The sequence below is a fragment of the Gorilla gorilla genome, chromosome 13 (genome assembly GCF_029281585.2).
Source record: "Gorilla gorilla gorilla isolate KB3781 chromosome 13, NHGRI_mGorGor1-v2.1_pri, whole genome shotgun sequence".
Lineage (NCBI taxonomy): Eukaryota > Metazoa > Chordata > Mammalia > Primates > Hominidae > Gorilla > Gorilla gorilla.
In genome coordinates, this window is record NC_073237.2 from 125,429,310 (window position 1) to 125,456,478 (window position 27,169).

Here is a 27,169-nt window from a genome sequence, read left to right on the forward strand (position 1 = left end):
TGTAAAAGGGGTCAGTGCCCTCCCTGACAACTCACATGTTTGTGGCTGACTGGGATCTTGACCGAAGATCTGCCCTGTGGGGTACAGTCCCATCTGAGGGGCTCCAAGGCCCGGGGGGCAGAGGGTGAGGTGCAGCAGTAGGAAGTGTTCAGATGGGGTGGCAGGTGAGTGAGTGTCATCATCTTTCAGGCATCACTGAGAAACGGGGGTCAGCAGATCTGGGTTTCATGTCTGCCTCTGTCGCCTTGAGCATATGTCTTCAGGTGGGTGAACCTCAGGTTCCTCGTCTGGAAATGACAGGGACTCAGATGGGTACCCCAGGCTAGGTCCTAGTGCAGTGCCGGGCACAGCTGGTGCTCGTTCACTGCGGCTTGTGTGCTCATGACTGAGGGTGCTGGCCCCTAGACCTCACCTTCTTGGCACTGGCATCTTGCCATCTTTATGTTTTTGTGGCCTGTGTTTCAGGGAGGCTGGTCAAGTTCCCCGTCTAGGGTGGCTGCCTCTCAGTCTCTCGTCTGGTCGGCAGATGTGCCAGAGAGCCGGTGTGTGTCCCGCCCCTGAGGTGCTCTGGGGCGGTCCTGCTGCCTTGGACCTTCCCCAGGGAGGTGTAACTGGCAGCGTCTCCTCTTCCCTGCAGTCTGCATTCTCCCAGCTACGGTTGACGCCAGGCCTGCGGAAAGTCCTCTTTGCCACGGCCCTGGGGACTGTGGCCCTGGCCCTGGCTGCCCACCAGCTGAAGAGGCGACGGAGGAGGAAGAAGCAGGTTGGTCCCGAGATGGGAGGGGAGCAGCTGGGCACGGTGCCCCTCCCTATCCTCTTGGCCAGGAAGGTCCCTTCAGTGAAGAAAGGTAGGTGTGAGGTGGTGGGCATAGGCCTGACCTGAGGTCACATCCTGGGGTCATATCCCAGCTGGGTCACTCTCTACTTGGGGATATTGGGCCAGTGTCTTCCGGTCTCAGAGCCAAGGTCTCCTGATCTGTGAGCGGGATGACAGTAGCGTCCCTCCCTCCAGTCACTGTACTGGAGGGTGATGCGGTTGGATGCGCATGCTCCATTGGTGGAGGTGGTTTTGGTTGTTCTCATTAGCTGAGGACGCTTTGGGAGCACCTTGGTCAGCGGGGGTCGGGGATGTGGCTCCTGGGTCCAGAGAGGGACGTTCCCCAGGCTGAGGAGCAGGAAGAGCCATGTGGTTCTTGAACGACGCAGTATTCCTCCCATCCCCTTCTCTCTTAAAAATTGAGGTTTAGGCCGGGCACGGTGGCTCACGCCTGTAATCCCAGCTCCTTGGGAGGCCGAGGCGGGCAGATCACGAGGTTAGGAGATCGAGGCCATCCTGAATAACACGGTGAAACCCCGTCTCTACTAAAAATACAAAAAATTAGCCGGGCATGGTGACGGGCACCTGTAATCCCAGCTACTCATGAGGCTGAGGCAGGAGAATGGCGTGAACCCAGGAGGCGGAGCTTGCAGTGAGCCGAGATTGCGCCACTGCACTCCAGCCTGGGTGACAGAGCGAGACTCCGTCTCAAAAAAAAAAAAAAAAAAAATTGAGGGTTAATTTGCATGCAGTAAGATTCGTACTTTTTAGCATACTATTCTGTGGTCTTTGACACATACAGTCATCCGACCACCACCATAGTTAGGAATCATTCAGCTGGTTGGAAGGTAGTGAGTTCACTCAGTCGGTTGCTCACAGTCACAGATCACACTCCTTCTTCTGTTCTCTTTTTTTTTTTTTTTTTTGAGACGGAGTCTTGCTCTGTCACCCAGTCTGCAGGACAGTGGCACAATCTCGGTTCATTGCAGCCTCGCCCTCCTAGGTTCAAGAGATTCTCCTGCTTCAGCCTCTCGAAAAGCTGGGACTACAGGCACGTGCCACCATGCCTGGCTAATTTTTGTATTTTTAGTAGAGACGGGATTTCGCCACGTTGGCCAGGCTGCTCTCGAACTCCTGAGCTCAAGTGATCCGCCCACCTCAGCCTCCCAAAGTCCTGGGATTACAGGTGTGAGCCACCGCACCCGGCCCCGGCCATCTTTCTACTCTTTTTTTTTTTGAGACGGAGTCTCACTCTCTGTCACCTGGGCTGGAGTGCTGTGGCATGATCTTGGCTCACTGCAACCTCTGCATCCCGGGTTCAAGCGATTCTCCTGCCTCAGCCTCCGGAGTAGCTGGGACAACAGGTGTGTGCCACCAAGCCCAGCTAATTTTTTGTATTTTTAGTAGAGACGGGGTTTCACTGTATTAGCCAGGATGGCCTTGATCTCCTGAACTCGTGATCCGCCTGCCTCGGCCTCCCAAAGTGCTGGGATTACAGGCATGAGCCAACCTGCCCGGCTTTTTTTTTTTTTGAGACAGAGTTTCGCTTGTGTTTCCCAGGCTGGAGTGCGGTGGCCTGGTCTCTGCTCACTGTAGCCTCTGCCTTCTGGTTTCAAGCAATTCTCCTGCCTGAGCCTCCCGAGTAGCTGGGATTACAGGTGCATGAAACCACGCCCGGCTAATTTTTGTATTTTGAGTAGAGTTGGGGTTTCGCCATGTTAGCCAGGCTGGTCTCGAACTCCTGACCTCGTGATCCACCCGCCTTGGCCTCCCAAAGTGCTGGGAGCCAGGCGTGAGCCACCGTGCCTGGCCCCTTCTTCTACTCTTTTTCCCTGCTTCTCACTACTACACTTAACTGGTCTTAAAAAAAAAAAAAAAGAACTGTTCTATCGTTCTATCACTCTCTAAATGCCCTGTGTCCTTCTGTGTCAGCTCTGGTAGCCACTGCTCTGTTTTGTGGCTGCTGCTGTGGTTGTAAAAACTCTTAAGGCTCCTGTTAATCTTGTAATACAGAGACCCGGTGTTTGCTGCATTGGAGTGTTGTCTTGATCTCTTTCCAAGGCAAGGAGTTCTCATCTTGGGAGACTTGTTTTTTTTTGAAACACAGTCTCACTCTGTCACCCAGGCTGGAGTGCAATGGCACAGTCTCGGCTCACTGCAACCTCCACCCCCTGGGTTTAAGCGATTCTCCTGCCTCAGCCTCCCGAGTAGCTGGAATTACAGGCACGAGCCACCACACCCAGCTAATTTCTGTATTTTTGGTAGGGATGGGGTTTCACCATGTAGGCCAGGTTGTTCTACGTTGGCCAGGCTGGTCTCAAACTCCTGGCCTCAAGAGATCTTCCCGCCTTGGCCTCCCAAAGTGCTGGGGTTATGGGTGTGAGCCGCCGTGCCCAGCTGAAACTTGTTTTAAGAAGCAAAAGTAAGGCCAGGTGCGGTGGCTCATGCTTATAATCCCAGCACTTTGGGAGGCTAAGGCAGGCGGATCCCGAGGTCAGGAGTTTGAGACCAGCCTGGCCAACACGGTGAAACCCCGTCTCTACTAAAATACAAAAATTAGTCGGGTGTGGTGGCAGGCACCTATGGAGGTGGAGCTTGCAGTGAGCCGAGATTGTGCCACTGCACTCCAACCTGGGCGACAGAGCGAGACTCTATCTCAAAAAAAAAAAAAAAAAAAACGAAGCAAAAGTAGCCTGTGATCTCAGCACTTTGAGAGGCTGAGGTGGGCGGGTCACCTGAGGACAGCAGTTCCAGACCAGCCTGGCAAACATGGTGAAACCCCCTCTCTACTAAAAATACAAAAATTAGCCAAGCATGAGGGTGCATGCCTGTAATCCCAGCTATTTAGGAGGCTGAGGCAGAAGGATCGCTTGAACCCGGGAGGCAGAGGTTGCAGTGAGCCGAGATCACACCACTGCACTCCAGCCTGGGCTATGGAGTAAGACTCTGTCTCAAAAAAAAAAAAAAAAAGCAAAAGTAGACCGGGTGTGGTGGCTCACACCTGTAATCCCAGCACTTTGGGAAGCCAAGTCGGGAGAATCATTGAGTCCAGGAGTTTGAGACCAGCCTGAGCAGCATAGAGAGACCCTGTCTCTATAAATAATTTTTTTAAAAAAAGAGAAAGAACATAAGTTAGCTGAGTGTGGTGGCTCATACCTGTAATCCCAGCAATTTGGGAGGCAGGAGGATTGTTTGAGGCCAGGAGTTCAAGACCAGCCTGGGCAACATAGTCCCTGTCTCTGTTAAAAAAAATAAGAAGCAAAAGTCTCCTGTGAAAATAAATTTTAATTGTGTATTATTGTTGCAAAAGGAAAGTATTATCTTTAGAATTGGAAAAATAAGTGTTTTTTTTGTTTGTTTTTTGCTTTTTTTTTTTAGACGGAGTCTTGCTCTGTCGCCAGGCTGGAGTGCAGTGGCGCCATCTTGGCTCACTGCAACCTCCGCCTCCCAGGTTCAAGCAATTCTCCTGCCTCAGCCTCCCGAGTAGCTGGGACTACAGGTGCGTGCCACCATGCCCAGCTAATTTTTTTGTATTTTTAGTAGAGACAGGGTTTCACCATTATTGGCCAGGATGGTCTCCATCTCTTGACCTCCTGATTTGCCCGCCTCAGCCTCCCAAACTGCTGGGGTTACAGGTGTGAGCCACCGCGCCAGGCCTAGAATTGGAAAAAGAAGTCTTGAGACTAATATGGAAGAGGACCCTGAGAGACACTCAGGCAGCCGAATTTTGTGTCTGTCCTGGGAAACCTGGAGTCATCTGCACAGCGTTTAGCTTCTGTGCCCTGTCCCACTCTGCCTGCTCTTATTTCACCTTATTTTCCCTTCCCTACTTTTCTCACTTCTAACAAAGTATTGGCCATGTACAGTGGCTTGTACCTGTAATCCCAGTACTTTGGGGCAGGTAGATCACTTGAGCCCAGGAGTTTTAGACCAGCCTGGGTGGTATGTGGAGGCCCTGTCTCTGTTTTTTTTTTTGGAGACACAGTCTCGCCCTGTCGCCTAGGCCGGAGTGCAGTGGTGCAATCTTGGCTCACTGCAACCTCCGCCTTCCAGATTCAAGCAGTTCTCATGCCTCAGCCTCCTGAGTAGTTGGGAGTGCTACCACGCCTGGCTAATTTTGTGTTTTTACTAGAGACAGGGTTTCACCATTTTGGCCAGGCTGGTCTCGAACTCCTGACCTCAGGTGATCTGCCCACCTCGTTCTCCCAAAAGTTGGGATTACAGGTGCGTGCCACCACGCCCGGCTTTGTTTGTTTTATTTTATTATTATTTTTTAATTTTTATTTACTTTTTTTTTTTGAGACAGAGTCTCACTCTGTTGCCCAGGTTGGAATGCAGTGGCACAATTTCAGCTCATTGCAACGTCCACCTCCCAGGATCAAGTGATTCTCCTGCCTCATCCTACCAAGTAGCTGGGATTACAGGCATGTGCCACCACACCTGGCTAATTTTTGTATTTTTAGTAGCGACGGGGTTTCTCCATGTTGGCCAGGCTGGTCTTGAACCCCTGACCTCAGGTGATCCACCCACCTTGGCCTCCCAAAGTACTAGGATTACAGGCGTGAGCCACCGTGCCCAGGCTATTTTGTTTTGTTTTTTTTGAGACAGAGTCTCACTCTGTCGCCCAGGCTGGAGTGGAATGGCGCAATCTTGGCTCACTGCAACCTCTGCCTCCCGGGTTCAAGGATTCTCCTCCTCAGCCTACCAAGTAGCTGGGATTACAAACAGGTGCCACCATACCTGGCTAATTTTTTGTGTTTTTAGTAGAGACAGGCTTTCACCACGTGGGCCAGGCTGGTCTCGAACTCCTAATCTCATGTGATCTGCTGACCTCGGCCTCCCAAAGTGCTGGGATTACAGGTGTGAGCCACTGTGCCCAGCCCTGTCTCTATTTTAAAAAATAACCTTTTGTGTATTTCATTAAATTTTTTTTTGGAGACATTCTTGCTCTGTTGCCCAGGCTGGAGTGCAGTGGCACGGTCTTGGCTCACTGCAACCTCCGTGTCCCAGGTTCAAGCGATTCTCCTGCCTCAGCCTCCCGAGTAGCTGGGATTACAGGCGTGCGCCACCCCATCTGGCTAATTTGTGTATTTTTATTATAGATGGGGTTTTACCTTGTTGGCCAGGCTGATCTCGAACTCCTGACCTCAAGTGATCCACCCACCTTGGCCTCCCAAAGTGCTAGGATTACAGACATGATCCACCCAGCCCATCCTAAAAAAATTTATATATATATGTATATATATTTGAGACAGGGTCTCACTCTGCTTCCCAGGCTGGAATGAAGTATTGCGATCATGGCTCACTGCAGCCTTGACCTCCCAGGCTCAAGTGATCCCCCACCCTCAGCCTCCCAAGTAGCTGGGGCTGCAGGCCGCGCCACCACACTTGGCTAATTTTTGTATTTTTTGTTGAGACAGGGTTTCACCATGTTGCCCAGGCTGGTCTTGAACTCCTGGGCTCAAGCAGTCCTCCCCCATCTCGGCCTCCCAAAGTGCTGGGATTATAGGTGTGAGCCACTGTGCCCGGCCTTTTGTATATTTTTAAAAGTTGTTGTCTCACATCTCTTTTGGAAGGAGGAGAATTCTAAACCATTCTCTCAATCAGCAGCCCAGAGAAGGCTAAGCAAGGAGGCGGGAAAGCAGATGGACCTCATTCTCGGCTTATCTGGCAGATCGGGACTCCTCCCCTCGGCCTGGCCCTGTGCCCTGTGGCAGGGATATGGCAGGGATGTGGTCATGAGCAGGACATGGAGGGCCCCGCACTCTTCTCCTGAGTGCACGCCCTCGGGGCCCCTCTGTTCCCCTGACTTAGAAGGTCAGGACCGATTCCCAGATGAGGAAGAAGGGGAAGGTGGTCCAGAGTGGGGGCAGCCCGTGTAAAGGCCACATGGGATGCCTGTGTGACGCCTGCCCTTCTGCTCCTCACAGGATACTCCGGCCGGAGAGTCCAGAGCCCCAGCAGCAAGAGCAATGACACCCTGAGTGGCATCTCTTCCATTGAGCCCAGCAAGCACTCGGGCTCCTCCCACAGTGTGGCCTCGGTGAGCAGCAGGTGCCAGGGCTCCAGGGCTCCAGGGCTCCAGGTCCGGGCTTACCCCTGCTGAGGACTCTGCCCTCAGCAAGCTTATGGACTGGTAGAGTCCATTCATTCATTCTCTCTCTCACTCCTCCACCCACGCGGGCTTTCAGGGATTGTCCCTAATCACTCACTGTGCCAGGTGTTGGTGGGAGAAAGGTGGGCTGGTGCAGAGGAGAGAAACTGATGGTCTCCTGGGGAGACCCGTACCTGTGAAAGTGCAGGTTATTCATCAGCCACTGACAAGCACCTGCGTTATACCAGGGACTCTGTCAGGCGCTGGAGGTGTAGAGATAAACAAGGCAGAAGCTTGGCTTCTGGGGTGTGGCTTTTGGTTCATTCACTCGTCCAGCAAGCAGAGTCCCAGCTCTGAGCCAGGCTGGCACAGGGGCAAGCAAGAGCTGGTTCTTGTCCTGGGGTGGCCAGCCACTCGTGTGGATGAGAGGCAGGACCCTGGCACAGAATGGGTACTCTCTGTCTTCTTGTTCAAGTGGTAGAGGAGCCCCGGCGTAGGGGATGGATACAGCAGTCAGGAGCAGGGCTCAGAGGGATTCCCAGGTTCCTGGGCTGGGCGTTGGTCTCAGGATTCCTTCCTGCTTTGGTGGCTTCTATGAAGCACCATCAGGCAGTTTGTGGGTCCAGGCCATTCTGAGGGTGTGGACGCTGTGGCTAGGAACAAGCTCAGGGATGGCATTTGGAGGGGGCGTGTGGCACATGGTCAGGCAGTGGGGGAGGGCTCAGGGGGGCCCTGCAGAGAGCCCAGGAAGGCTTCACTCTTTCTTCTTGCACTGATTGGCGCCCAGATGATGGCAGTGAACTCATCCAGCCCCACAGCCGCGTGCTCGGGACCATGGGATGCCAGAGGGATGGAGGAGTCTCTGACCACCAGTGACGGCAATGCAGAGAGCCTGTACATGCAAGGTGTGGCCAGGAGGTGCCTCAGCTTCGAGGGCAGGGTGGGTGGCAGGAACAGTCCCTTCCTAGGAGCTTGGCCAGTCTTGGGTCACTTTGCCCCTCACTACCCTGCCCCAAATCCCAACTGGGTGATTTCCAGCCATTTCTGAACAAGGGACGGTGTCTAGGAACAAACCTGGTCTGAAAGAAGGCCTGGAACCTGAGCAGCCCAGGCCAGACGGTCCCACCCAGTTCTTGCCCTTCAAGGCCCTCCTGCCTCCTTGATGTTCTGAGCCCCCTCTTGGGTGAGACTGTGGAGGTGCTGACCCACGCTTTTCGCCTCACCTGTGCTCAGGCATGGAGCTGTTTGAGGAAGCTCTGCAAAAGTGGGAGCAGGCACTAAGCGTGGGCCAGCGGGGGGACAGCGGCAGCACCCCCATGCCCAGGGACGGCCTCCGGAACCCAGAGACTGCATCAGAGCCACTGTCTGAGGTAGGTGGTCTTCTGCATCCCCCTGCGCCCATGGGAGAAGGTTGGCAGCACAGGAGAGGGGCGGCCACACCTTGGGAGGCAGGCAGTCTCCTGTCCTCTGAGACTGCTGATTTCCCTCTATGAGGGTGTCATGACGTGAAACAAAACAATTCGTGTCACGTGCTCAGCACAATGCCCGGCGCTCGGTAAAAACAGCTGTACTGAGACTCACACCCGCCTCGACCCTGTGAAGGGCAACGTGTGGTCCTGAAAGGCTGGAAGGGAAGGCGCCTCTGTTGAGGGTTGGCTGCATTGCCCAGCCTTTGTTTTGTTTTGTTTTGTTTTTGAGATGGAGTCTCCCTCTGTTGCCAGGCTGGAGTGCAGTGGCGCAATCTTGGCTCACTGCAACCTTCACCTGCCAGGTTCAAGCGATTCTCCTGCCTCAGCCTCCTGCGTAGCTGGGATTATAGGCGCCCACCACCACATTCGGGTAATTTTTGTATTTTTAGTAGAGACAGGGTTTCACCATGTTGGCCAGGCTGGTCTTGAACTCTTGACCTCATGATCCACCCTCCCTGGCCTCCCAAAGTGCTGGGATTACAGGCGTGAGCCATCGTACCCAGCTGTTTTTTTTTTTTTTTTTTGAAATGGAGTCTTGCACTGTCACTCTGGCTGGAGTGCAGTGGCGCAATCTTGGCTCTCTGCAACCTCCGCCTCCCGGGTTCAAGTGATTCTCCTGCCTCAGCCTCCTGAGTAGCTGGGATTACAGGTGCCTGCCACCACACCCAGCTAATTTTTTGTGTTTTTAGTAGAGACGGGGTTTCACCACATTGGCCAGGCTGGTCTTGAACTCTTGACCTCGTGATCCGTCTGTCTTGGCTTCCCAAAGTGGTGAGATTACAGGTGTGAGCCACTGCACCCTTTTTTTCTTTTTTTTTTTTCTTTGAGACAGAGTTTCACTCTTGTTGCCCAGGCTGGAGTGCAATGGTGCGATCTTGGCTCGCTGCAACCTCCGCCTCCCGGGTTTAAGCGATTCTTCTGTCTCAGTCTCCCGAGTAGCTGGGATTATAGGCGCATGCCACCACATGTGGCTAATTTTTGTGTTTTTAGTAGAGATGGGGTTTCATCATATTGGTCAGGCTGGTCTCGAACTCCTGACCTCAGGTGATCTGCCTGCCTCGGCCTCCCAAAGTGCTGGGATTACAGGCGTGAGCTACCGCGCCTGGGCTTTTTTTTCTTTAATACACTTTTTTGGGGACTTTTTGGGCACCATCCAAGTTTTCTACAATTAATTATTTATTTATTCTTTTTTTTTTTTTTTTTTTTTTTTTTTTTGGAGACGGAGTCTCACTCTGTTGCCAGGCTGGAGTGCAGTGGCGCGATCTTCGCTCAGTGCAACCTCCGCTTCCTGGGTTCAAGAGATTCTCCTGCCTCAGCCTCCCAAGTAGCTGGGATTACAGGTGTGCACCACCACGCCCAGCTAATTTTTGTATTTTTAGTAGAGACGGGGTTTCACCGTGTTGGCCAGAATGATCTCGATCTCTTGACCTCGTGATCCACCCGCCTTGGCCTCCCAAAGTGCTGGGATTACAGGCGTGAGCCACCGTGCCCGGCTTATTTATTTATTTACTTATTATTTTATTTTATTTTTTTAAGACGGAGTCTGGCTCTGCCGCCCAGGCTGGAGGTGCAGTGGCATGATCTCGGCTCACTGCAAGCTCTGCCTCCCAGGTTCATGCCATTCTCTTGCCTCAGCCTCCCCAGTAGCTGGGACTACAGGTGCCTGCCACCATGCCCGGCTAATTTTTTGTATTTTTTAGTAGAGACGGGGTTTCACCATGTTAGCCAGGATGTAATTAATTAATTAATTAATTAATTAATTTGAGACGGAGTCTCACTCTGTCGCCCAGGCTGGAGTCCAGTGGTGCGATCTCGACTCACTGCAAGCTCTGCCTCCTGGGTTCACGCCATTCTCCTGCCTCAGCCTCTGGAGTAGCTGGGACTACAGGTGCCCACCACCACGCCCAGCTAATTTTTTTGTATTTTTAGCAGAGACAGGGTTTCACTGTGTTAGCCAGGATGGTCTTGATCTCCTGACCTCGTGATCCGCCTGCCTCGGCCTCCCAAAGTGCTGGGATTATAGGCGTGAGCCACCGCGCCCGGCCTGTAATTTATTTATTTTTAAGATGTGGCCTCACTCTGTTTTCCAGGCTGGAGTGCAGTGGCGCGATCTTGGCTCACTGCAGCCTCCACCTCCTGGGTTCAAGCGATTCTGTCTCAGCCTCCTGAGAAGCCAGAGTCAGAGGTGTCTGCCACCACGCCCGGCTAATTTTTGTATTTTTAGTAGAGATGGGATTTTACCATGTTGGCCAGGGTGGTCTCGAACTCCTAACTTCAAGTGATCCACCCGCCTCGGCCTCCCAAAGTGCTGGGATTACAGGCTTGAGCCACCACACCCAGCCTACAGTGAATATTTATTATTGCAATATCAGGAAAGGAAAATGAAGTTAAAAGGCTAAAATTTAAATTGTTGTGGCCAGGCACGGTCCCTCACACCTGTAGTCCCAGCACTTTGGGAGGCTGAGGCAGGAGGACCAGTTGAGCCCAGGAATTTGAGGGGATGGGGCCACTTTTGGCAGCGGAGGTAGAAGGAGGAGGGAGGATTTCTCTGCCTATTCCTCCCTCACCCTTGCCTTCATTCCTCCACCCGTGTCTCCCATTGGCCGAGAGCCAGCTGGCAGGGGGACCTGGGAAACAGGTTGCAGAACAAGGGGAGGGCTGTGTCTGGCACAGCTGGTAACAAGTTGAAGGTGTCCATGCTCTCTGTCCCTGCTGGGGCGTGAGCTCAGGATGTGAAGGTCAGGGAAATACCTGAGGTTTGAAGTGACTCAAACCCTTGAGTGCCTGCAGTTGCAGCTGCGTCAGGTCCTGTCTGCGAGTCGGCAGGGAACGGGCATCTGTAGGAGTGTGTTGGTGAGGGGGACTCAAGGGAGGTAGCTTTATTTCCCAAATTGTATTTCTTGCTAAAAACTATATCTGAAAATGATAGAACTTGCATTGTTTTCCTTGTTGTGAAAGCAATTACATATTCCTTATCAAATAATGAAAAGTACAGAAATAGGAAAGAGAAGGGGGTGTAAAATAGTCTGATCCCAGACTCTGATCAGACAGCCCGTGGTTGTGTGGTGTGGGGCCCTCGGCCTCCTGGAGCACTGGCGCTCTGTGGGGGCACCAGCACCAGCTGTTCAGGCCTGGTCCATAGTAGGTGCTCAGTTAATGATCTGTGGCATGTCTACATGCCAGGACGCCTACAACCCTACAATCCTACAAGGGGTGCCTGCAGCCCTTCATCCAGGCATCACCACTTTCTATTCCTTCAGGCATTTTTTTCTATCTATTGCTATAATTTTTTTTTTTTTTTGAGACCGAGTTTCGCTTTTGTTGCCCAGGCTGGAGTGCAGTGGTGCAATCTTGGCTCACTGCAACTTCGGTCTCCCAGGTTCAAGCGATTCTCCTGCCTCAGCCTCCCGAGTAGTTTGGATTACAGGCATGTGTCACCAGGCCTGGCTAATTTTTTTTGTATTTTTAGTACAGATGGAGTTTCACCATGTTGGCCAGGCTGGTTTCTATCTCCTGACCTCAGGTGATCCGCCCGCCTCGGCCTCGCGAAGTGCTGAGATTACAGGCATGAGCCACTGCGCCTGGCCTATTGCTATAATTTTTAAACAGTTTTATTGAAATATAGGCTGGGCACAGTGGCTTACACTTGTAATTCCAATACTTTGGAAAGCTGAGGTGAGAGGATTGTTTGAGCCAGTGAGGGAGAAGTTCAAGACCAACCTGGGCAACATAGTGAGACTCTGTCTCAAAAAAATTTTTTCTTCTTGAGACAGGGTCTTACTCTGCTGCCCAGGCTGGAGTGCAGTGATGTGACCAATTAGCTGGGTGTCATGGCACATTCCTGTGGTCCCAGCTACTCGGGAGGCTGAGGTGGGAGGATCACCTGAGCCCAGGAGTTCAAGGCTGCAGTGAGCTATGATTGTGCCACTGCACTCCAACTTGGGCAACCCTGTCTCTACAAAAAGAAAAAGAAAAGATATAATTCACATAGCATTTAAACTGACAATTGAGTAGCTTTTGGTATATTCACAAAATTGTGTATCTATTATCACAATCAGTTTTGGAGCATTTTTATCCCAATAAGAAACCCCTGGTCCAGCATGGTGGCTCATACCTGTAATCCCAGTGCTTTGGAAGGCCGAGGTGGAGGAAAATTTCTTCAGCCCAGAAATTCAAGACCAGCCTGGGCAGCATAGTGAGACCCTATCTCTGCAAAAAATTAAAAAGTTAGTTGGGCATGGTGGCGCACACCATGTGGTAGTCCCAGCTACTCAGGAGGCTGAGGCAGTAGGATCCCTTGAGCCCAGAAGGCCAAGGCTGCAGTAAGCCATGATTGTGCCACTGCATTCCAGCCTCTGCAATAGAGTGAGACCCTGTCTCAACAACAACAACAAAGAAACAACAACAAAGAAACCCATGTACTTTGGCCATTCCCTTCACATTCCTTCATTTCCCCCCAGCTCTAGGCAACCACAAATCTATTTTCTCTACATCTGGATTTGCCTATCACGGACGTTTCTAGAAATGGGATCACAGAATATGTGGCCTTTTGTGACTGCCTCCTTTCACATAGCAGGGTGCTTCCAAGGTTCATCTGTGTTGCAGCATGAATCACTGTTTTGTTTCTGTTGTATAGATGGACCACATTTTGTTTATTTGTTCATCAGTTGGTAGATGTTTGGGTTGCTTCCATTTTTTGGCTCTTATGAATAATGCTGCTATGAACATTCATGTACAAGTTTTTGTGTGGACATATGTTTTCATTTCTCTTGGGTATATACCTAGGAGTGAAATTGCGGGGATCACATGATAACTCCATGTTTAACTTTTTTTTAAGACGGAGTCTCGCTCTGTCACCCTGGCTGGCGTGCAGTGGCACAATCTCGGCTCACCACAACCTCCACCTCCCAGGTTCAAACAATTCTCCTGCCTCAACCTCCTAAGTAGCTGGGATTACAGGCGCACGTCACCACGCCTGGCTAATTTTTGTATTTTTTTTTTCTTTTTTTTTTTTTGAGATGGAGTCTCGCTCTGTCACCCAGGCTGGAGTTCAGTGGCACCATCTTGGCTCACTGCAAGCTCTGCCTCCTGAGTTCATACCATTCTCCTGCCCCAGCCTCCTGAGTAGCTGGGACTACAGGCGCCCGCCACCACTCCTGGCTAATTTTTTGTATTTTTAGTAGAGACGGGGTTTCACCATGTTAGCCAGGATGGTCTCGATCTCCTGACCTTGTGATCCGCCCACCTCAGCCTCCCAAAGTGCTGGGATTACAGGCGCCCACCACCACACCCGGCCTAATTTTTGTATTTTTAGTAGAGACGGGGTTTCACTATGTTGGCCAGGCTGATCTCGAACTCCTGACCTCAGATGATCCACCCACCTCGGTCTCCCAAAGTGCTGGGATTACAGGCATGAGCCACCATGCCCGGCCTCCATGTTTAACTTTTTAAGGAACCACCAAACTGTTTTCAAAGCGACTGCACGTTTTTTGTTCTCATCAGCAGCCCGTGAGGGTTCCCATTTCTCTACATGCTCACCACCACTTGTTCCTGTCTTTCTGGTTATCCCCATCCTGGCGGGTGAAGGTGGCTTCTCATTGTTTTGATTTGCATTTCTCTGATGGCTAAGGATGTTGAGCATCTTTTCATGTACTTCTTATCCATTATTACATCTTATTTGGAGGAATGTCTATTCTGATGCCTTCTTTTGTAATTGGGTTATTTGTGTTTTTATTAAGTTCTAAGGGTTTCTCATATTCTGGAGAAAGCCCCTTATCAGATGCGGTTGCAGATATTTTCTGTATTTTCTGTCATCCTATGAGTTGTCTTTTCACTTTTATGTATTTTTATTTCGTATTTATTTATTTATTTATTTTGAAACAGAGTCTCGCTCTGTCACCTAGGCTGGAGTGCAGTGGTGCGATCTCAGCTCACTGCAGCCTCTGCCTCCCAGGTTCAAGCGATTCTCCCACCTCAGCCTCCTGATAAGCTGGGATTACAGGTGCCCGCCACCATGCCCAGCTAATTTCTATATTTTTAGTAGAGATACAGTTTCACCATGTTGGCCAGGCTGATCTCGAACTCCCAACCCCAGGTGATCTGCCTGCCTTGGCCTCCCAAAGTGCTGGGATTACAGGCGTGAGCCACCGCGCCTGGCCTCAGTTTTTGCTGGTGTCCCCTGAAGCACAAAAGTTTTTTGAGAGTCAAGGTTATCTGTTTTTTCCTTTTGTTGAGTGTGCATCTGACGTCACATCTAAGAACCATTACCTAGGCCGGGCGTGGTAGCTCACGCCTGTAATCCCAGCACTTTGGGAGGCCAAGGTGGGTGGATCATGAGGTCAGGAGATCGAGACCATACTGGCCCAGATGGTGAAACCCCGCCTCCACTAAAAATACAAAAATTAGCTGGACATGGTGGCACGTGCCTGTAATCCCAGCTACTTGGGAGGCTGAGGCAGGAGAATCACTTGAACCAGGGATTCAGAGGTTGTAGTGAGCCGAGATGGTGCCACAGCACTCCAGCCTGGCGACAGAGCAAGACTCTGTCTCAAAACAAAACAAAAAAACAAAACAAAACCGTTACCTTACTTGAGACCATTTCACAGAGACACAGATTTGTGCCAAAACTGCAAGTCTCTGCTGGCCACACAGGGTGCATCCCAGCCCTGCCGGAGAACTGAGCAAAGGGTCCTGCAGGCCTGTGGCTGCATCCCAGCTCTGCCAGGCTCTTGCTGGTCATGTGGACCACTTAACCTTGAGTTTGATCTGTGAAATGGGGTCCTAGTAATCCTGGCCTCAGAGGGACACTGTGAGGCTGAACGATGAGGCACCTGGCCCCAGGTGGCACTCAGTGCATGGCTGCCATTTCCATCATTTCCATCCCTCTCCGAGCTCTTCTGACTGTTTCTCCCCAGAGCCCGCAGCCCTCATCTTCTCCCCGCGGGTCCAGTTACAGGCAGTTGCAGGCTCTGGCAGCCTTTGTGGAAAACAGAGTGGGGCTGGCTCATGCCTCCCCTCAGCATTCAGCCTAGAAGCTTCTGGGGTGCAAGGAGGAGTGCCCCCTCTTCCCCCACCCGGCCTGGTGGCCCAAGGGTAGCGACAAGGTCATCAAGGCCACAGGATGCTGTGCACTCTTTTTTTTTGAGATGGAGTCTTGCTCTGTCACCAGGCTGGAGTGCAGTGGCACGATCTCGGCTTACTGCAACTTCCACCTCCCGGGTTCAAGAGATTCTCCTACCTCAGCCTCCCAAGTAGCTGGGATTACAGGCGTGAGCCACTGTGCCCGGCCTTTTTTTTTTTTTTTTTTTTTTTCCAAGACAGAGTTTTGATCTTGTTGCCCAGGCTGGAGGGCAATGGCACGGTCACAGCTCACTGCAGGCTCCGCCTCCTGGGTTCACGCCATTCTCCTGCCTCAGCCTCCTGAGTAGCTGGGATTACAGGTGCCAGCCACTATTCCCAGCTAATTTTTATATTTTTAGTAGAGACGGGGTTTCTGCGTGTTGGCTAGGCTGGTCTTGAACTCCTGACCTCAGGTGATCCGCCCGCCTCGGCCTCCCAAAGTGCTGGGATTACAAGTGTGAGCCGCTGTGCCCAGCCAATTTGTGTATATTTTATGGTAGTAAATGATAAAGACTAGTATCTACATATATTTTATGTATTTGTGATGTATCTTTTTCATAATTTTTTCAGTATCTCTAGGCTAAGTGGGTTCATCTCTGAGGTTTTTCAAATTGTCATAAATTTCCAAAAAATTCTTCTATATATTTATTGAAAAATATCTGGCTAGGGGCCTCGCGCGGTGGCTCACGCATGTAATCCCAGCACTTTGGGAGAATGAGGTGGGCAATCACGAGGTCAGGAGATCAAGACCATCCTGGCTAACACAGTGAAACCCCGTCTCTACTAAAAATACAAAAAATTAGCCGGGCGTAGTGGCGGGCACCTACAGTCCCAGCTACTCAGGAGGCTGAGGCAGGAGAATGGCATGAACCTGGGAGGCGGAGCCTGCAGTGAGCCGAGATTGCACCACTGCACTCCAGCCTGGGCGACAGAGCCAGACTCCATCTGAAAAAAAAAAAAAAAAATTGGCCGGGTGCAGTAGCTCACACCTGTAGTCCCAACACTTAGGAGACCAAGGTGGGAGGATCACTTGAGTCTAGGAATTCAAGACCAGCCTGGGCAACATGGTGAGATCCTGTCTCTACAATAAATACAAAAATATTTGCCGAGCGTGGTGGTGGGCACCTGTAGCCCCAGCTACTCAGGAGGCTGAGTTGGGAGGATTGCCTGAGCCCATGATCTCATCACTGCACTGTAGCGTGGGCAACAGAGCAAGACCCTGTCTCAAGAAAAAAAAAAAAAAAAAAACATGTTGTTCAAGGGTCACATGTGTGTTATTAAAATTAATTTTGCCCATTACTTTGTGCTATTTATTGTGGTCTGTAGCGAACATTAAATGTTGCACGTGGCTTTCCACTGGACAGCACTGCTCTAGAGCCACAGACACCTGGATTCAGTTTGTGGCACCACTAGTTCTACACTGTGACCTCAGGGAAATAATTCCCCCTTCCGAGCCTTGTCTTAGTTTCTCTGTCAAGGGAAATAAGAGTGTCTTTCTCCTAAGATCTCAGGGATAACTTAAAGAACTACAGTAGGCAATGCACGTCACACAAGACTGGCCCACGGTGGCCACCAGTAAGTGTAGCTTTTAGAATAAATACTGTAATAATGACTTTTTTTTTTTTAAGACGGACTCTTGCTCTGTTGCCCAGGCTGAAGTGCAGTGGCACAATCTCGGCTCACTGCTACCTCCACTTCCTGGGTTCAAGCGATTCTCCTGCCTCAGTCTCCCAAGTCGCTGGAATTACAGGCGCACACCACCAAGCCCAGCTAATTTTTGTGTTTTTAGTAGAGACGGGGTTTCACCAAGTAGACCAGGCTGGTCTCGAACTCCTGACCTCAAGTGATCTGCCTGCCTCGACCCCCCAAAGTGCTGGGATTACAGGTGTGAGCCACTGCACCCAGCCGAGCTCAGGAGTTCAAGACCAGCCTGGGCAACATGGTGAAACCCCATCTTTACTAAAAATACAAAAATTAGCCGGGTGTGGCGGTACGTGCCTATGGTCCCAAGTACTCAGGAGGGTGAGGTGGGAGAATTGCTTGAACCTGGGAGTTGGAAGTTGCAGTGAACCGAGATCACGCCACTACATTCCAGACTGGGCAACAGAACGAGACCCCATCTCAAAAAAGAAAAAAAGAAAGGACAGTCCTGATGAAAATCCTGACTGCATTTGCAAAAAACAGTAGAGTTAGTCTATACCTTCCTGCCTTAAATCTAGTGCTCACTTCTCTTCCATAATAATAAATGTCCTTTGTGGCATTTTTTTTCCAGAACAGGGCACTTTCATTTGCATTAGAAACCTATTCAGGCAGATAGCCTTTCTCCTCAATGATTTTCTTTTTTAAAATTAAATATATATGTGTATTTTATATATATACATTTTGTTGTTGTTGTTGTTGAGATGGAGTCTCGCTCCGTCGCCCAGGCTGGAGTGCAGTGGCTCTTGATCTCGGCTCACTGCAAGCTCCCCGTCCCGGGTTCACGCCATTCTCCTGCCTCAGCCTCCCACGTAGCTGGGACTACAGGCGCCCGCCACCACGCCCGGCTGATTTTTTGTATTTTTAGTAGAGACGGGGTTTCACCATGTTAGCCAGGATGGTCTCGATCTCCTGACCTCGTGATCCGCCTGATTCGGACTCCCAAAGTGCTGGGATTACAGGCGTGAGCCACCGCGCCTGGCCTATATTTTCTTTCTTTTTTTTTTTTTTTTTTTGAGACGGAGTCTCGCTCTGTTGCCCAGGCTGGAGGGCAGTGACGCGATCTCGGCTCACTGCAAGCTCCGTCTCCTGGGTTCACGCCATTCTCCTGCCTCAGCCTCCCGTATATTTTCTTTTTGAGACAGAGTTTCACTCTTGTTGCCCAGGCTGGAGTACAATGGCGCGATCTCGGCTGACTGCAGCCTCCACCTCCCGGGTTCAAACAATTCTCCTGCCTCTGCCTCCCCAGTAGCTGGGATTATAGGCATGCGCCACCACACTGAGCTAATTTTTGTATTTTTAGTAGAGATGGGCTTTCGCCATGTTGACCAGGCTGGTCTTGAGACTCCTGATCTCAGGTGATCCGCCTGCCACAGCCTCCCAAAGTGCTGGAATTACAGGTGTAAGCCACCACGCCTGGCCTTTAGTTGTATTTTTAAATTTTAATCTCTTATTTATTTATTTTGAGACCACATTATGAAACTGGCTAATTTTTATATATTTGGTTTTACTATGTTGCCAACGCCGGTCTCAGACTCCTGGGCCCAAGTGATTCACCTGTCGTGGTCTCCCAAAGTGCTGGGATTACTGGTGTGAGCCATTGTGCCTGGCCCAATGATTTCCTTTCATTTATTTATTTATTTTGAGACAGTCTCTCGCTCTGTCACCAAGGCTGGAGTGCAGTGGCACCATTATGGCTCACTGCAACCTCAACCTCCCTGGGCTCACGTGATCCTCCTATCTCAGCCTCCTGAGTAGCTGGGACTACAGGCACACGCCACCAAGCCCGCCTAATTTTTGTATTTTTTGTAGAGATAGGGTATTTCCATGTTGCCTAGGCTGGTCTCAAACTTCTGGGCTCAAGGGATCCTCCTGCCTCTGCCTTCCAAAGTGCTGGGATTATAGGTGTGAGCCACCTCACCCGGTCCATTTTTCTTCTTTGTGATTTCGTTAATAACATTTTCTTTTCTCTGGCTTAGTTTGGTATAAGGATACAGAATATAATACATAGAACGTACAAAATATGTGTTAATCGACTACATTCTCATTAAGACTTCTGGTCAACAATAGGTTATTAGTAGTTAATAACCTACTAATAACTCCCCCTACTTTTAGAGGAGTCAAAAGTTATATGTGGGCCGGGCACGGTGGCTCACACCTCTAATCCTAGCACTTTGGGAGGCTGAGGCAGGAGGATTGCTTGAACCCATACGTTTGAAACCAGCCTGGGCAATGTGGCAAAACCCTGTATCTACCAAAAATATATACAGAAGTTAGCCAGGTATGGTGATGTATGCCTGTAGTGTCCTAGCTACTAGGGAAGCAGAGACGGGAGGATCACTTGAACTCAGGAGGTTGAGATTGTGGTTAGATGTGATTGCGCCACTGCACTGCGGGCTGGGTGACAGAACGAGACCCTGTCTCAAAAAAAAAAAAAAAGTTTTTTATGTAGATTTTCAACTATGTGGGCACAGGGGTGAGTCAGTTACCATAAGTCCACAATTTTATTTCTTTCTTTTTTCTTTTTTTTGAGACGGAGTCCTGTTCTGTCGCCCAGGCTAGAGTGCAATGGCGCGATCTCAGCTCACTGCAACCTCTGCCTCCCAGGTTCAAGCAATTCTCCTGCCTCAGCCTCCTGAGTAGCTGGGACTATAGGCGCCCGCCACCACACCCGGCTAATTTTTGTATTTTTAGTAGAGACGTGGTTTCATCATGTTGGGCAGGCTGGTCTCGAACTCCTGACCTTGTGATCTGCCCACCTCGGCCACCCAAAATGCTGGGATTACAGGCATGAGCCACTGTGCCTGGCAACCTAAGTCCACAGTTTTCAAGGGTCAGCTGTACTTCATGTAACCTGGTATGTCCAGTATGTGATCATTTCAGCATGTAATCAACAGAAAAGATTCCTGAGACAGTCTATGCTTTTTGGTGCCGTGTTTGAAATCTGGTGTGTGTTTACACTCTGGGACTGTCCAGGTTTCCAGTGCTCAGCTGCCAGAAGTGGCTGGTGGCTCCTCTATCGAGCAGTGAAGTTTTGGAGTTTATGTGCTTAGCTGCTGGGTCCTAGAGCTCCTCCCCTTTCCCCAGGGACCTGGGGGTGAGGGAAGGGGCCATTTTCATCGGGAGCTTTGAGGGTCTGGGTTGAGGGTCCTTGCTTTTATGGCAGCCAGAGTCACAGCGGAAGGAGTTTGCAGAGAAGCTGGAGTCCCTGCTGCACCGTGCCTACCACCTGCAGGAGGAGTTCGGTTCCACCTTCCCTGCAGACAGCATGCTGCTAGACCTCGGTGAGCTGGGCCCAGCGCAGGTGGGGTGGGCGTGGAGGGTGGCAGGGATGGAGGTGAGGAGAAGGTGCGAGAACCGGGGCGTGGTTCTCTCAGTGCGTGCAATGAATCAGAATCCCCAGGGCTCTCCGACCTCGCGTGATCCAGCACCTTATGGCACAGATGGGGAAACTGAGGTGTTCCCTTCTCCATGGCAGGCTGGAGCAGAGCTGAGGTGAGGCCCCAGAGTCCCCAGCAAGTGCACCTGGCTCCATCCTCTTGGGTGCAGCCTTGGGGTTCGTGTGGCAGCATCTCCCTGATGGCTCTCCCAGGCCTTCGCTTCGAGTCCTTTCCTGTGGCTCAAACTGGGTGGGTGGATGGAGTGACTCATGGGAGGTTCACTCAGAGCAGGCCAAAGGCCAAGAACAGAAGTTCTGTTGTTGGGTGTGCTGAGGTGAAATGATGTGACATACTGAGGGGGAACCAAGTTATTCTGCCAAACAGCCACTGTCCTCTTCGGACCCCTGCAGTGAATGACACCCTGGCCCCTCCCTGTGCACTCAGCCCTGTGGGACCCTCAGACTCCTGAGGGTCCAGCTGCCTGGCTCTGCCAGTGGGGACACAGAACCGGAGTGGGTCGGCCGAGCCACGCACCCTGCCCTGGCTTCTCCCCACGTGCTCTGGGTGTGGCTTCTCTGTTGGAGGAATCTGCCTCCCGTGGCCTCCCTACATGGCAGAAAGGGCTGGGGGGACCTTTAGGGTGGCCCGCCGCAGGTCTGTGGCCTTTGCTTATTTGCTCGACAATCCTTTCCTGAGCACCCTTGGAGGTCCACGCCCCTCAGCCCTTGGGCGAGCACGGAGGGGAACTCCAGGTTAGTGGCTGTGTACTCTTTCGAGCCCTTGGTATCAATGGCTGAGTTTCAGCTTGTCAGAGGAGAGAGGCGATTTCCCCAGGGCCACACAGTTCAAGGTCCTCCCCCTGCAGAGCTTGGGCCTTCAGGCCTCAGGTCCAGCGGTGCAACCTGTGAGCCTGGCAGAGCCGCTCACCAGCCGAGGGCTCACACCTGAGGCTGACGACCTCCGAGGATGTCGTGGGTGTTGAAGGAGGTCACTCACTGAGGCGAGGAGTCCAGTGTCCTCACACAGAAGCGCTTGGCATGTCAGAGCTTTGCCATTGAGTGTGGGAATCACAGGCTCGGGATGAAGCCTCCCCTGGGCCTGATGGGGGACTTCGTGTACCGGGATTCCAGCTGACCACTGTGTGGGGAGTCTCAGCCCCGCTCTCTCTCACTGCTCTTCCCAGAGAGGACCCTCATGCTGCCCCTGACCGAGGGCTCGCTGCAGCTGCGGGCGGACGATGAGGACAGCCTGACCTCAGAGGATTCCTTCTTCTCCGCCACCGAGGTGACTCGGGGTGGGGACCAAGCCTGGGGTGGGGTGAAGGCTGGGCCTCCTCTGCAGGTCCATGGGGCCAGCACTGGGTCATGGGAAAGTGGAGGCATTTCCTCCGATGGGAGAATTTGGATGCTCCCACGGGCCTCCTCGAAGCTGTTGGGGATGGGGGGTGCTGAGAAATCGGGGGCCGTTGTCCTGTGGGTGAGAGCAGGGGTTCTGCCCCGAAGGGCTCCAGCCCGTGCTGGCCTCTCCCTTCTCCAGACCGCTGTGCCCATTGTTTGGCCTCAGTCTCCTGCCATGGGCACATGGATCAGGCACTGTGTCCTTCCTTGGGATGGGAGGACATGCACATGTGTCCTTTAGATGGCCTTTTTGGGAGGGACCCCTGGAGATGGGGATGCTGAGGGCCAGAGCTGGGCTCGAACTAGGGCCTCCTGGCCAGTGTTCCCTCTGACATCCCCTTAGAGACGTTGGCAGTGGGCAGGCACCTGGGGTGGCCACTGTGGCCGACCAACGGACAGGTGCCCTTGCGCCGTGGCGTGCTGCTCACACGGGCTTCCCTGGTCTCTTCCTCTGCACCCTCTCCCAGCTCTTTGAGTCCCTGCAGACCGGAGATTACCCGATCCCACTCTCCAGACCCGCCGCTGCCTATGAGGAGGCCCTGCAGCTGGTGAAGGAGGGGAGAGTGCCCTGCCGGACCCTCAGGTGAGCAGGTGTGGAGGGAGGGAGGGACCAGGAGGCGATGGGTGATTCTGGCCCTTGCGGGAGGCGGAGAAGCCAGCGGTGCTTGGCGAGGACTTAGCCTGAGTGAGTCCAGGCTGCCTGAGGGCCGTGGTGAGCTGGTGACAGCTCCTCCCCCAGCTGCAGAGGGCCTGGATGGACCCATACTGGCAGGTCTGATACCAATAATGACAGTAACAAATGAACATAATTAATAAAGAACAATAGTTACTACCAGTTCTAAATTCTGAGAGAGTGTTTGCTTCTACAGCACATACACTGAAAAAAAAAAAATTGGAATGATACAGAGAAGATGAACGTGGTCCCGGCATAAGGATAAGACGCAGATTTACTAAGCATTCCATATGGAAACAAAAGTAAATTCTCAGCAGGTACAGCCACAGCCACACAGGGGGCACTGGCCCTAAGCGCAGTGTCTGGACACAGCTTCTCTGTAGGAGAGGTCAGGTACCCAGGCTGTGGGGACAGACAGGCCCGGACTCCAAGTTCTGCCACCCTGAACAAGTCGCTTAACTTCTCTTAGCCTCAGTTTCTTTGTCTGTGGTTATGTTTAGGCCTCTTCACTATCTTATATTAACTTTATTATTAACTTTTTTGTATTATTTTTATGTATTATGTATTATTATCTTATTATGATAAGAGACTGAGAACTTGACTTTTTTTTTTTTTTTTTTTTTTTTGTATTTTTAGTAGAGATGGGGTTTCACTGTGTTGGCCAGGCTGGTCTCAAACTCCTCACCTCAAGTGATCCACCTGCCTTGGCCTCCCAAAGTGCTGGGACTACAGGTGTGAGCCACCACACCCAGCCTGAGAACTTGGCTTTTCGATCATGGCTTGCAGATTTCAGTATGTATGTTTAAAAGTTAATCTGGAGCTGGGCAGGGTGGCTCATGCCTATAATTCCAGCACTTTGGGAGGCCAAGGCGGGCAGATCACCTGAGGTCAGGAGTTCAAGACCAACCTGGCCAATATGGTGTAAACCCCATCTCTACTAAAAATATAAAAATTAGCTGGGCATGGTGGCACATACCTGTAGTCCCAGCTACTTGGGAGGCTGAGACAGGAGGATCGCTTGAACCTGGGAGGCAGAGGTTGCAGTGAGTGGAGATCGTGCCACTGCACTCTGGCCTGGGCAACAAAGCGAGACTCCATCTCAAAAAAAAAAAAAAAAAAAGCAAAAAAACTGGGCCAGGCGCCATGACTCACACCTGTAATCCCAGCACTTTGCGAGGCCAAAGCAGGCAGATCACTTGAGGTCAGGAGTTCAAGACCAACCTGGCTAACATGGTGAAACCCCGTCTCTACTAAAAATACAAAAATTAGCCGGGCGTGGTGGTGCGTGGCTGTGGTCCCAGCTACTTGGGAGGCTGAGGCAGGAGAATCACTTGAACCTGGGAGGCGGAGGTTGCAGTGAGCTGAGATTGTACCACTGCACTCCAACCTGAGTGACAGAACGAGACTCCGTCTAAAAAAATAAAAAAGTTCACTGACCAGAAATGAATCAGACACTGGCTGAAGTGATCAGGGTGATCCGCCACATCTGCTCTCAGGAGGCAGTTTGGCCATTTCAGTCCTTTGCCAGTGAAGTGTGGGGCTGGTTGTGGCCTAAGGAGGCCTCGGTCATCTCTGTACCCAGCACCTGAGAGGCTGACACGTCCTTAGAGATCATCCAGGCAGCCTCGTCCTTTGGCCTGGGAAGACCAAGGCCTCAAGGGAGGCAGACGCCAGCCAGAGGCCACACTGCCAGGCTGAGGCGGGGCCAGGGCTGGAGCCAGAGCCTCCCTCCTCCCCACCCAGGTGCCACCTGACCCCCCAGGGCATCGCTGGGCAGGGACCAGGTTGTGTGACGCCGTCTGTCCTCCCCTCAGGACGGAGCTGCTGGGCTGCTACAGTGACCAGGACTTTCTGGCCAAGCTGCACTGTGTGCGGCAGGCCTTCGAGGTGGGTGTGGCCTGGGGGTTCCTCGGGGGTGGGAGGCAAGGGGTAGTCAGGCTGGCCATGTCTGTGTGGCATGTACGTGGCCTCCTGGTCCCTGGCCAGGCCTGCTCCCGCACTGGGCTCCTCTGTGGCAGGTGGGCCACCTACCTGGCTTCTTACGTGGCCCTCTCCGTGGGCTTTGAGGGACTGCCGTGCCCGGCAGCTCACTCCCCTCCCTTCCTCCTTCCCTAGGGGCTTCTGGAAGACAAGAGTAACCAGCTTTTCTTCGGGAAAGTGGGCCGACAGATGGTGACAGGCCTGATGACCAAGGCTGAGAAGGTAGCAGGGGGTGGGGTAGGGGGGCAAATTATAAAATGCAAACCACAGAGGGTCCCCCTGAACCCCACCTGCCAGAGGGAACCCCTGTGCACAGGCTGATACACGTTCCTCCTACTCCGTTCTGTAGACTCTGCAACCGTGGATATTGTTATTCCATTTCTAAGCCTTTGTGCCCTACTTACCATCCCGCAGTTTACTCTGGAGTGTGGCGCCATGTGGCGTCCGTCTCTCCATGCCAGCACTGGGAGGGGTTTTCCCCAGCTGCGGAGGGTCCCATTGCATGGAGAGCGCCACACGAGGCCTCCATTCCCTGATGGAGGAACACCTGGGCTGTCTGAGGTTCACCATCACAGAGAACACTATATAATCTTCCTTCTACTGCTCTCTTGTGAGGTTTTCTGTGGGGCAGAGCCCTGGATATGACATTTCTGGGTCCTGGACATTTAGAAGCCCGGCAGATATTGCTAGTTTGCCCTCCAAAAGGCCTTCACAACTTACATCACTGCCAGCAATATAAGGGTGTTTCCTTGCATCTCTGATTATTGATGAGGTTGCATAATTTTTTTGATGATTTGTTCCTCGTCTTTTTTTTTTTTTTTTGAGACAGAGTCTCGCTCTCTCGCCCAGGCTGGAGTGCAGTGGCGTGATCTCGGCTCACTGCAAGCTCCGCCTCCCGGGTTCACGCCATTCTCCTGCCTCAGCCTCCCAAGTAGCTGGGACTACAGGCGCTCGCCACCGTGCCCGGCTAGTTTTTTTGTATTTTTAGTAGAGACAGGGTTTCACCGTGTTAGCCAGGATGGTCTCGATCTCCTGACCTCGTGATCCGCCCGCCTCGGCCTCCCAAAGTGCTGAGATTACAGGCGTGAGCCACCACGCCTGGCCTTTTTTTTTTTTTTTTCTTTAATGGGTTTGAGCAAAGCTTTTGAACAGGTCGGACAGATGATTCTAAAACACACATCTGACCTCACTAGCCAGCTGCCTACAACCCTCACTTGCGCCTGCTGCCCTTGGGGTGAAGGCCAAGCTCTGTTTGGTGGTTTGCTGCCCTGTGAGCTTTGTCCTGTCTGGCTGAAGGGCCTGCTTCTAGTGCACCAGACTTGCTGCCTGATCTGGGCTTTACATATGCTGGTCTCTGCTCCAGGAACACTGTTGCTCAATCTTGTTTTTTTTTTTTTTTGAGACAGGGTTTCACTCCTGCCACCCAGTCTGGAGTGCAATGTCACGATCTCAGCTCACCGCAACCTCCACCTCCCGGGCTCAAGCAATCCTCCCACCTCAACCTCCTGAGTAGCTGGGATTACAGGCATGCGTCACCACGCCTGGCTAATTTTTGTATTTTTCATAGAGACAGGGTTTTGCTATGTTGCCCAGGCAGATCTCAAACTCCTGACCTCAGGTGATCCACCCTCCTTGGCCTCCCAAAGTGCCGGGATTATAGATGTGAGCCACCACACCTGTCCTCAATCTTTTTTTTTTTAAAACTTTATTATGAAATACACATAGGAGAGAGTGTAAAAAATATAGGATTTGGCCGGGCATGGTGGCTTGCGCTTGTAATCCCAGCACTTGAGAGGCTGAGATGGGAGGATTGCTTGAGGCCAGGAGTTCAAGGCTGCAGTGAGCCATGATTGCACCACTGCTCTCCAGCCTGGCCAACAGAGTGAGACCCTGTCTCAAAAAAAAACAAAAAACAAAAAACCACCCAAAAAGTATCTATAGGATTTTTTTTTTTTTTTGAGACAGAGACTTGCCATGTTGTCCGGGCTGGAGTACAGTGGTGCGATCTTGACTCACTGCAATCTCTGCCTCCCAGGTTCAAGTGATTCTTCTGCCTTAGTCTCCCTCCCAAGTAGCTGGGATTACAGGTGTGCGCCACCACACCCAGCTAATTTTTGTATTTTTAGTAGAGACAGGGTTTCACCATGTTTGCCAGGCTGGTCTCGAACTCCTGATCTTAGGTGATCCACCCGCCTCAGCCTCCCAAAGTGCTGGGATTACGGGTGTGAGCCACCACGCCCAGCCTCTGTATAGGATTTAATGAAAGACAACGCCTGTATAACCAGCACCCAGGTTAGGAAGTGGGACATATACCAGTAACTGGAAGCCCCCTACACCACTTTTTCCTCTGTCCTCCTCCCTCCCCCTTCCTTGGTCACTTGTCATCTGAGTACCCTTCTCTGTCCCCAGGAGGTCATCACCTGACTCATCCCCTGAGGCCCGAGAGAACCCTTGGGCTCACCGTGGCGGTGTGGCCTCACTACCCTGCCTCCTGCTCATGGGCTGCCTTGTCCTTCCTCCCCCGTTATTCAGTTAGCTCCAT

General features: G+C 51.9%; 1 protein-coding gene and 1 non-coding gene across 7 annotated transcripts in view; both read left to right on the forward strand.

Moving 5' to 3' along the window:
• Positions 1-27,169, forward strand: part of MIGA2 (mitoguardin 2) — a 38,215-nt gene that overhangs the window by 5,047 nt on the left and 5,999 nt on the right. For all 6 annotated transcript variants that reach the window (XR_010130370.1, XR_010130369.1, XR_010130371.1 and 3 more), the window contains exons 3-11: positions 638-848; positions 6,748-6,860; positions 7,699-7,816; positions 8,145-8,281; positions 20,364-20,481; positions 21,761-21,861; positions 22,442-22,557; positions 24,462-24,534; positions 24,763-24,849. Coding sequence is in view for 2 of the 6 variants with exons in the window: in XM_019033194.3 (XP_018888739.1) it covers positions 638-848; positions 6,748-6,860; positions 7,699-7,816; positions 8,145-8,281; positions 20,364-20,481; positions 21,761-21,861; positions 22,442-22,557; positions 24,462-24,534; positions 24,763-24,849 (1,074 nt within the window). In the remaining 4 variants the exon portion in view is untranslated. The remainder of the gene's footprint in view (positions 1-637; positions 849-6,747; positions 6,861-7,698; positions 7,817-8,144; positions 8,282-20,363; positions 20,482-21,760; positions 21,862-22,441; positions 22,558-24,461; positions 24,535-24,762; positions 24,850-27,169) is intronic.
• On the forward strand, positions 22,840-22,943 carry LOC115935885 (U6 spliceosomal RNA). Its single transcript, XR_004071478.3, has one exon. It is a non-coding gene; the product is annotated as a U6 spliceosomal RNA (small nuclear RNA).